Genomic DNA, 9,302 nt, shown 5'->3' with positions numbered 1-9,302 from the left:
ATTCCTAACTCTAGAGAACCAAGATCTTAGCATATACATGAAATTCTGATCTATGTCCATAGACTTCAATGGAACAGTTGCTGCCTCTGCTCTGCATAAAGGGGGATTTTGACCCCCCCCTCTTGCGATTCGGGTTCCAGGAAGTGGCTTCTCATGAAGGATCTTGCTCCGCCCTTAATGATCTTTGGCGTTGACACACACACAGGGTGAGAGAGGCGCCCCCTGCAGGTGGTCACAGGTGCAGCGCTCCATAAAGGTGGGGGTCCAGTTCATCCAGCAGGCACACAAAAGCCATTAACTGACTGAACGCCGCCTCATCCGCGGCTAGGTTTAACCGGCCATTCCCCGGCTAGGTCAGTGAGGACAAGAGGCGCGATATTCCAAAGCCGCCTCGGTGTAGGCGTAAACATGTAAGAACTGGGTGTGAAGTTGAACAGTGACGTACAACAACATAGGCGTCGAAGTCTCGTGACACTACTGTCATTCTCAAAACAGCGCCAGCGGTGCAGCTCTCTGTCAAGTTCTCTGCTCCTCCGTTTGATATTTCTAGATCTTCTGACTAAGTTTACTCTACTTATCCAAACTGACGACATCACCACTGTCACTAGATATAAAGCAAACATTGATTTTCACTCGGTGCTATTCACTGACCGTAAAAAAGTGTCATTAGTAGCCTATGCAGTATGCACCTGTTCAGTCTGGTATGCACTGTTGTTTGTGGCTAGCTAGACTTGCTAGCTCGATGTGACACAATATTGTAGCGCGGCTCGGATATGCTTGTGTTACGTTCATGGAAGGGGGAAATGTAGCCTACGGCTAAGATGGTTATAAGCAGCCTGTTGTCATAAGATAGTTGACGGTTACGCATTATATAGGTGTACTAGACTAGTCAGCTGATGTGTTGTGGGATGAGGGGTTTATGTTACGGGATGCCACCCATGTTGTGGGATATAGCCACGGGGATCTTAAACAGGCCACTTCCATGTAATGGCATTCCTCATATTCATCTGGTAATAAACATTTCCTAACAGAGTAATTCTTGCCTCGTCACAATATCAACTCTCCACTCATTCCGCTTGGACTATGCATTATACCTTTCACTGCCTCACGTCTGCCAGGTTCCAAACTGTCTTCCTAACAGCACAATCAGTATTTTTTGTGATAACAACAAAACAGCTCTGCAAAGTTTAAACCAACGATGCTAATCGCGATTAGCGATTAGCCATTTAAAATGCAGAGCCTACCCTCATAAGGAGACCTCTCCAATTCAGAAAAATGCATTAAACTAAAATTGGACAACGTTGTTATGTTTCTTAAACCTTAGGGTGGGTATGATATAGGCCTAGCCTACATGCTTTAACGAAATACGTTGTCAATGGTTATTTGAGCAAGCTAGCCAAGGTCTAGCTAATTTATCCTGGCTGTAGATAAAGCAGGATAGGCTATGTTTTCCCAATATGTTAGCAATTAATAAATAAATGCTGAGATGTTTGGCGATTTAATTGACATTTGAAAGAACAGTGTGCTAGATGGACCACAAGGACCAGTGTTAATATGTGAACAGTATGATGATGATCTGACAGCTGTGCTCAGCATACAGTCAGTCAGCTGTTTGCTGATTTTAAGTCTTTCAGCAGTGTGTGCACAACTCTCGTTGTTGACAGCTCCGCCCATGTCTCAGCTAGCCGCCGCATAGCCGGCTCGCGTGCTCACTGCAGTCGCCCCGGGAATATGTGTACCCTCAGGGGAGGACAATTGGCAGCGTAAATCACCTCGGCGATTAGCCGGCTATCAGTGAGTACAATCGGGACTAGCCGGCTAAAAGCCCGTGCATCGCCGGCTATCTGTGCAGTCAGTAAACGGCTAAACACACACACACACACACACACAGGGTGAGAGAGGCGCCCCCTGCAGGTGGTCACAGGTGCAGCGCTCCATAAAGGTGGGGGTCCAGTTCCTCCAGCAGGCACACACACACACACACACACACACACACACACACACACACACACACACACACACACACACACACACACACACACACACAGGGTGAGAGGGGCGCCCCCTGCAGGTGGTCACAGGTGCAGCGCTCCATAAAGGTGGGGGTCCAGTTCCTCCAGCAGGCACACACACACACACACACACACACACACACAGGGTGAGAGGGGCGCCCCCTGCAGGTGGTCACAGGTGCAGCTCTCCATAAAGGTGGGGGTCCAGTTCCTCCAGCAGGACCAGCATGATTCTGCAAGCTGTATCTCCCTTCCTGTGCACCATGTCCACCAGGCAGCTCACCTGGTCCTGCAGCACCTGGTTCCTCTGCAGGACCTCTCCAGCCTCCCTGCTGCTCAGCACAGGAGGCCTGTGGACCTGGAGTCGGTCCAGCATGCTCCTCAGGACACCGCTGGACACTCCACTGATGAGGCCGGGCCGCACCTGGAACAGCCGCTCTGATCACATGAGAGAGAATGTGTGTTAGACTACTTATGGAACCATCTGTGTGTTCAAGATGTAGGTTCAGTAGGTTCAAGATACTTTATTGCCAATTATGTAAAAAACATAGGAATTTGTTTCAGCAATTACAGTGTGTTTTCAAGTAACATATCTGCAGCTAGACAAAGACAGTGATGACACAACAGACAGTGTGTGTGTGTGTGTGTGTGTGTGTGTGTGTGTGTGTGTGTGTGGGTGTGTGTGTGTAAGCACCTGTGTTTGTCCCCTGGCTGCTGCCCTGTCCTGGGCTCCTGCTGGGCTGGCAGTAGTCGCGTCTGCGGATCGTGACTGTCCAGATGGGCTCTGTGTGCTGAGAGCTGATGACCTCCATATCAAACTCCTCCTCTGGCTGCTTCATGCACACTTCAAAAAACTTACTAGTGGAAGGCGGCCACAGGTTCAGGTTCTTCTTAGGTTGGATTTCCGAAGGACAAGATGGACACAATGTCCTCACACAAAAGGTGTCCTTCAGCCAAAGCGAGCCCACAGCGCCGGGTTTGTCAATCCACACCCCCCTCTTCTCCACCTCCTTCTTGTGGATGGCCTGGATGTGAGCTGGGTCATTTGGCACCAGGTAGGTGTGGAGTTCCAGGGGAGTGATGCAGGTGCAGAAGAGCAGCAGCTCACAGTGGACTTTGGGAAAAAGCAGATCGCTCAGGTAATGCACCAGCCCAAACAGAGAGAAGGAGGGGTGGAGAAGCCTGGCATGGTGTCTGGTCATCTCACACACCTCCACACACACTCCACTCTCCCGTCCATGCAGGACCCTCACAGCATCACACACAGACGCCTCTGAACCCCCCAAACAGAGGAAATGTGGCAGGTGGATCTCCTCCAGCTCTCCTGACATGAGCTTGATGTCCATCAGAGGACCAGCAGGTCCGAGCTGCATGTGGGCCAGCTCTTCAGCAAAGACATGCCAATCAGTGAAGCGGTACTGCAGAGTGACTGGACCAGCACACGTCCAGCGCAGACCAGACTCTGCGCACTCATAGCTCCCTGCAGGAGAACTCAGGCTGTAGGTGGAGACACTCTCCTCTGTGGAGACTTCAGGCTTCACCAGGACCCAGTGGCTGGAGTCTGGAACTTCAGCACAGGATTCACAGCTCCTCTGTGGGGCACCATTGTGGTGATCCTCCCTTTAAGACACACACACACATACACACAAAGTTTGAACACAGGAAAAGCAGCACATTGACACATGTTTCCCTCAAAACTCTGGTCAGGTCTAGCCTGGTCCTACCCTACTCTCGTACATTCATAATGTAGAGAGTCTGCGTCTGTGGTATATTCGCGGGTTTTCAAAAATGTGCAGGTCCAATCAGTGAACAGAGCTTAGAACACAGCTTAGAACGATGATGTTGAGGTTGTGCGCTAGTTTGAGCATGTCACGTCACGACCAAACGTTAGCGATTGGTTATGGCAGATCTGAGTGGCTCTGGGCAGATCCAATAGTTTTAAACATCAACAGAGTATCCGCATTCAAGGAAGCTCACGTTTGGCAATGGAAAGTGGCCAGACTCTCTGTACATTGTGAATGTATGAGACGTGAGTATGGCAGCACCAGGCTACTGTAGGTCAGGTCATGGTGTTCAGAAGGAATTGTGATCCTTCATCAGTGGATGATAGTAAAGGCTACATTCACCACACGCTCCTACTGTATTTCATCTCTGACACTACACATACAGTTAAGAACAAAATGATTCACACCCCTGGCAAATATTGATTAAATGTTGATCTTCTCTTGGCCAATACATTTGTTCTGACTGAAAATGACACTGCCACATGGCTAAAGATTGTAAGACAATGTGGTAGAAACATGGAATCAATAAAAAAAAAAGTGCTTTCATCTGGACCTGTCTCTGAGGTGCAGCTCTGCAGCATCTGAGTGGGAGCTGCTAGCAGAGGCTGCTGCTGCTGCTGCTGCTGGACTCTCCTTTCGGAAGGTACGACCAGTCACTCTAGAAGACAAATGATTACTGATTATGATAATAGTCATATTAGCTTCACCAGTCTGAACACTATAAAACACACACACACACACACACACACACACACACACACACACTTTGTCTCCCCTACATACTATATCTCATCATCATTTATCCATCACAGGGGGTTAGACGCAATCACACACACTCACACACACACACACACACACACACAGTCTCCTCCTCATCCACATACAAACACACACATCAACTCAAAGTTGAGTATGATGGTCCTCTTGGGTGTGTGTGTATGTGGGGTGGGGGTCGTATATAAAGTATAAGTATATATAAAGTATAAGTATATATACAGTACTTTTTTGATCCCGTGAGGGAAACTCGGTCTCTGTGTTTATCCCAATTCTTGAATTAGTGAACACACACAGCATGCAGTGAACACTAAGCAGTGAGCTGCATGCCCAACAGTGGTGCTCAGGGAGCAGTGAGGGGTTAGGCGCCTTGCTCAAGGGCACTTCAGCCGTGGACTGGTCAGGGATTGAACCAGCAACCCTCCGTTACAAGCTCGAAGCCCTAACCAGTAGGCCACTTTCTCGTTTTCCTCATACAACGTCATATATAGTCCTTACAGGTTACAATGTTTTATATGTTTCAGGTTACACAGATTTAGCAAGGATCTTATAATGGTTTAGCTGTCATATAAAAATCTAGTTTCTCCAGTTCGTAATATCCAATGATGATTGGATGATATTCAATACACTCACACACTGTATCTCTTCACTGCACCTATACAACACACACACACAAACACACACACACACACACACACACACACAGTCTGTCAAATCCCATAACTATAACAAAATACTCATCAGAGGGAACCACTGATATGCACATATATTCATTCATTATATTCAACAATCAGAGGACCAAACAGTGTACACACACACACACACACACACACACACAAACACACACACATTATCAGAATCGTTCTCTGAATTCTAATCTATTGCATTAACGGCGGCAGTTACGACGGGTGTGCGGGCTGTGTTGGGGTAGTTTGTTGGAGCTCTCCCTACGCCCATCTCCACACACACACACACACACACACACACACACACACACACACACACACACACACACACACACACACACACACACACACACACACACACACACACACACACACACACACACACACACACACACACACAGAGACTGTGACTCAACCATCACAATGTATCACAAATCACAATTGTTACATCAATAGAGGTATGCACTGACACACAGAAACACAAAGAAACAGATGAACACACACACACAAACAACCACATGAACACACACACATGACCACACACACAAACACACACATTGTTACAGGCCCCTGGCCTTGCCTCTTCCCCTGCTGTGCTTCTCTCGTTTCTCGTCCGCAGGTGATTGGAGGCAATTGGCAAATTAGGTGCACCGGTGCACAGGTCACCTGATGGGTCTTAAGCAAAGATTCTAGAACAGAGCAAGATGGATCACTGGCCGGAGAATACGTTGGATTTTTTTAAGTACATTCTAACGCTCCATGGGCGCCATTTTGGTAAGCCGAAAAGTAATAAATCGCGCCTTTCACACGGCCAGATCATTACCGAGTAACAAAACAAAACAAAAAACAGCTGGCAACGGCAAAAACAGCTGTTGAGGTGGGTTTATATGATTGGAACTGTGTCTGAAATGTTGCTGAGCTTACCAAAATGGCGCCCTGTACTGTACTTCTTTTGACGCAACTGATCCATCTTGCTCTGTTCTAGAATCTTTGGTCTTAAGGCGCTGGAGTTCCTCCCACTGCAGAGCGGTGGACCCGAGACTTGAGCAGAGCAGCAGACTAACTTAAAGGAATAGTTCGGAATTTTGGACATAGGACCTCATTTCCAACTTAGTCGTGGTGATTTAGGTCGGTGGAGACCATTTTCAGTGAATTTCTGCCCTTGCTTGAGTTGCAGCGTTCATCTCGTGCTAATCTGGTGCCGAGATAACGCAAGTCAACGGTAACATCCAGCCTGCCACTGAAAACACTCCACAGAACACCCGAAACAAATAAATTATAACGTCAGACTATCGATGCACATGCCTGTGTTGATAGAACAATGTTAGAAATAAAACTAACCTTGCATCGCATTGCAGTAGAATTATTTGTTCCCTATATGGCAGTGGCGGATTGATATTGAGAAAGTAGTCCCTCAAAATGCAATAAATCATTGAGTTGCATGGTTAGTTTTATTTCTAAAATTATTCTATCAACACGGACATGTATATCGATAGTCTGTAGTAAGAGTAAGACTGTTTTGGATGTTACTGTTGAAATGCGTTAGCTCAGAACCAGTGTTAGCAAAGGGGAACGTTGCAACTGAAGGGTTAAACGCGATAAAAACTATCTCCACTGACCTATATCACATCGGCAAAGTTGGAAATGATGTCCTATGTCCAAAATTCCTAACTATTCCTTTAAAGAACGCTGTCCTGGCTTGCTTGGAGTCGCCCTTGTGTTTTCCGTCTAAAGGCAGGCCGGCCGCCACTTCTGGCAACTTTGGACTTTCATTTGGAGCAAAATAAAATACTGCAACCTCGCTGTTACCCCCTTTTTTGTTGTTGCACCCATTTACGGCGTAACACACATGAACACACACACAGTGGAACACATACATGAACACACACACACATGAACACACACACGAATACATGAACATACACACGAGCACACACACATGAATACATACATGAACACACACTTGAACACACACATGAACACACACACAAACACACACACATGAACACATACATGAATACACATACATGAATACATACACATGAACACACACATGAACACACACATGAACACAAACACATGAACACACACATATGAACACACACATATGAACACATCCATGAATACATACATGAACACACACACATGAACACACACATGAATACAAACACATGAACACACACATAAACAAACACACATGAACACACACATGAACAACCACATGAACAAACACACACACACACACACACAGACACACACATGAACAAACACACATGAACACACACATAAACACAGACATGAACACACACACATGAACACATACATGAACACACACATGAACAAACCCACACTCGTCACTGGACACTCCCCCCACACACAGATCTGTTTAGTGCTGCCGCGATTAATCGACATAATCAAACTAATCGATTATGAAAATTAGTCGATGCCATTTTTTTTAGTCGACTAATCATTTTGCTATTGACCCCCTATTTATTTTTGGTCTCCCGTCTCTAACGGCTGTAATGTTATTAAATCTGTTATTAACTCTACAAAAGTAGGCTGATATTGATATGAGCATATCTATATCTATGGCTATATGTCATGTTTTGGCCCTTCAGTTGAGTTAAAAATAAAATGGACACAACAAAATAACGAAAACTTGTTTTTTTTTTTAAAAAAAAATAGTCGTTTAGATTAGTCGACTAATCGAAAAATTTGTCGAAAGATTAATCGTTAGAAAATTAGTCGTTAGTGGCAGCACTAGATCTGTTGTTGTGTGTTCAGACTCACTCTAGTCTCTCCAGTTTGCAGTGGGGATTCTTGAGGAGCTCTGAGAGATGCTGAACTCCTGCATCATGAAGCTCATTGTTACTCAGGTCCAGCTCCTTCAAACTGCAGGAGTTTGATCTGGCAGCTGACGCTATCGCAGCACAGCTCTTCTCTGTGAGGGAACACTTATACAGCCTGGAGAAACATAACACATGATGACATATCTGATTATTACACTCACATACTGTACCTCTCTAACTATTCAACACACACACACACACACACACACACACACACACACACACACACACAAACTCACATATATGAACAACCAAATGAAACACACACACACACACACACCCACACCCCTACACAGACACACACACACACACACACACACACACACACACACACACACACACACACACACACACACACACAGTAGTGTACTTTGAAGCCCCTCCAACCACACTCGTCACTGGACACTCCCCACACACACAGATCTGTTGTTGTGTGTTCAGACTCACATTAGTTTCTCCAGTTTGCAGTGGGGATTCTTGAGGAGCTCTGAGAGATGCTCAACTCCTGCATCATGAAGCTCATTCTCACTCAGGTCCAGCTCCTTCAAACTGCAAGAGTTTGATCTGGCAGCTGACGCTATCACAGCACAGCTCTTCTCTGTGAGGGAACACTTATACAGCCTGGAGAAACATAACACATGATGACATATCTGATTATAACACTCACATAACATACCTCCAACTATACAACACACACACACACACACACACACACACACACACACACACACACACACACACACACACACACAGAAAACACAGAGGATCACACACACACATGAACTCACACATGAACACAGAGAGAAACACACAGACGAACACACACACAAACACACACACACACACACACACACACACACAGACATGAACTAACACATGAACAACTAAATGAAAACACACCGGAACACGCACATGAACATACACACGAACAACCAAATGAACACACACACGGCACACACATCAACACACACACGGCACACACATCAACACACACACACACACACACACACACACACACACACACACACACACACACACACACACACACACACACACACACACACACACACACACACACACACACACACACACACACACACACACACACACACACACACACACACACCCCCACACACACACACACACCCACACACACACACACACACACACACACACACACACACACACACACACACA

General features: G+C 46.2%; 1 protein-coding gene across 1 annotated transcript in view; it reads right to left on the bottom strand.

Moving 5' to 3' along the window:
• Positions 1-1,873: 1,873 nt before the first annotated feature.
• Positions 1,874-9,302, bottom strand: part of LOC134070518 (NACHT, LRR and PYD domains-containing protein 1 homolog) — a 12,958-nt gene continuing 5,529 nt past the window's right edge. The window contains exons 4-7 of the mRNA XM_062526903.1: positions 8,055-8,144; positions 5,705-5,721; positions 2,707-3,632; positions 1,874-2,450 (exon numbers count right to left, since the gene is read on the bottom strand). Of these exons, the coding sequence (XP_062382887.1) occupies positions 2,185-2,450; positions 2,707-3,632; positions 5,705-5,721; positions 8,055-8,144 (1,299 nt within the window). The 3' untranslated portion in view covers positions 1,874-2,184. The remainder of the gene's footprint in view (positions 2,451-2,706; positions 3,633-5,704; positions 5,722-8,054; positions 8,145-9,302) is intronic.

Source organism: Sardina pilchardus, chromosome 22 (genome assembly GCF_963854185.1).
Source record: "Sardina pilchardus chromosome 22, fSarPil1.1, whole genome shotgun sequence".
In the NCBI taxonomy this organism is placed as follows: domain Eukaryota; kingdom Metazoa; phylum Chordata; class Actinopteri; order Clupeiformes; family Clupeidae; genus Sardina; species Sardina pilchardus.
The sequence above is the reverse complement of the archived record's forward strand: the minus strand, read 5'-3'. Positions and strand labels throughout refer to the sequence as shown.